At 34.7% G+C, this 1,493-nt stretch overlaps 1 protein-coding gene across 1 annotated transcript; it reads right to left on the bottom strand.

Annotated features, from left to right (window-relative positions):
* Positions 1-23: 23 nt before the first annotated feature.
* On the bottom strand, positions 24-1,477 carry LOC109589718 (cilia- and flagella-associated protein 44-like). The gene is made up of 4 exons (XM_020005753.1): positions 1,219-1,477; positions 641-787; positions 374-523; positions 24-137 (listed from the first exon to the last, which is right to left on the bottom strand). The coding sequence occupies exons 1-4, from the start codon at positions 1,327-1,329 to the stop codon at positions 24-26; spliced, it is 522 nt and encodes a 173-aa protein (XP_019861312.1). The 5' UTR covers positions 1,330-1,477.
* Between the last annotated feature and the right edge of the window lie 16 nt (positions 1,478-1,493).

Raw genomic sequence — 1,493 nt, 5'->3', positions numbered from 1 at the left:
TATCAGAAAATCATTGCACTGAACTAAATACAAGCTAATACATGTACATGTGTGTGTACTAACTTTTTCTGGAGTTTCTTTAAAGCCACAGAATGCTTCTCAGACTCCCAAGCCATCTCTCTCCTTACTAAATCCAACTACAAATTAAAACAGATATTACTAAACTAAACTACAATGTACACTACACATGTATATGCAGTCATACATGTACAAGGACCAATAATTAATATTAGGTATTATAATAATTTATAATATAAAAATGACATGCATACATGTACATGTACATGTATAGACAATTCTTAGTTATACATGTAGTATACTGTACATGTACATGTACATGCATCTTATCCCATTCTATATCTCTCTCACTCACTTTATCTGCTAGTTGTTTCTGGAGTTGTTCTGATATTGATGGATCCATCATGAACTCCTCTTGTTTGAGCCTCAAGTGTTTTGGCAGGTGCTGAGATCTTTGCTGTAACTCAGTGAATGTCCTACGCAGCAGCATAATATCCCTACGAACCTAAAATTATAAAAAAATTTACACAATAGCAAAAGATCAACTGCTAATTCTATTTTTATGCTAATTCTAATTCTATTTTTATTTTATATTTATATATATATATTTTTTTATGGTGACTTTTTGTTTCTTTGCTTCAGCTGCTTTTAATTTCCTGTCTTGCTCAGCTTTTTGTTTAGCATCCTCAATGCTGTAATGAGAGGAGTCCTCAATATCATCAGTAATAGCAATCCTTCTCTTGATAGTCTGGGCGTCACTACCAGCAACCTATGCAACAAGGAATAGCTATAATAACTACATGTATTAATGTGAATCTTCATGCAAATATTGTGTATCACACACTATGCACAGTATACATGTACATCTAAATATAAATGTACAATATAATGTACATGTACCTGCATACTATTATACATGTAAACATACATGTACATGTAGCATATTAAATGATATAAAATACCGTATAGCACAAAAATTTGGAGGGACAAAAATTTGGCGAATTTGGCGAATAGAGTTTCATTCACCAAAATAAAAACCGCCATTTTGAGCCTTTATACGCATGCTCAATGACATGTGGCCACTAATTCGCCAAATTAAAATCCGCCAATAACCAAAATTTAGCAATTCGCCAAATTTTACTCCCTCCAAAATTTCCGGCTATACGGTATATGATATATGTGCATGTATTGTATAAGTACTTTGGCAACGTGAGAGGCTGGTCTGCTGGTAGAGAAATTAGTTTTATACACAAAGACATTCCCATCCCCTCCACCAGTGAGTAGGTACTGATCATCATATGTTAATGACATACAGGAGACTTGGCCGTAGTGATTGTCATGAGTGCCTAGTGACCACGTCCCGTGACCTTCCTCTTTCAGACCAGAGAGAGAGTAAGGATCAGTTAGTTTGTGTATCTCTACTGATCCATTATCAGACCCTGTTAGTAAATACTGACCATTGGAACTGTAGGAAG

Source organism: Amphimedon queenslandica, unplaced genomic scaffold (assembly GCF_000090795.2).
Source record: "Amphimedon queenslandica unplaced genomic scaffold, v1.1 AMPQUscaffold_10971, whole genome shotgun sequence".
Classification (NCBI taxonomy): domain Eukaryota; kingdom Metazoa; phylum Porifera; class Demospongiae; order Haplosclerida; family Niphatidae; genus Amphimedon; species Amphimedon queenslandica.
Note: the sequence above shows the minus strand (reverse complement) of the source record. Positions and strands in the feature narration are given on the sequence as shown.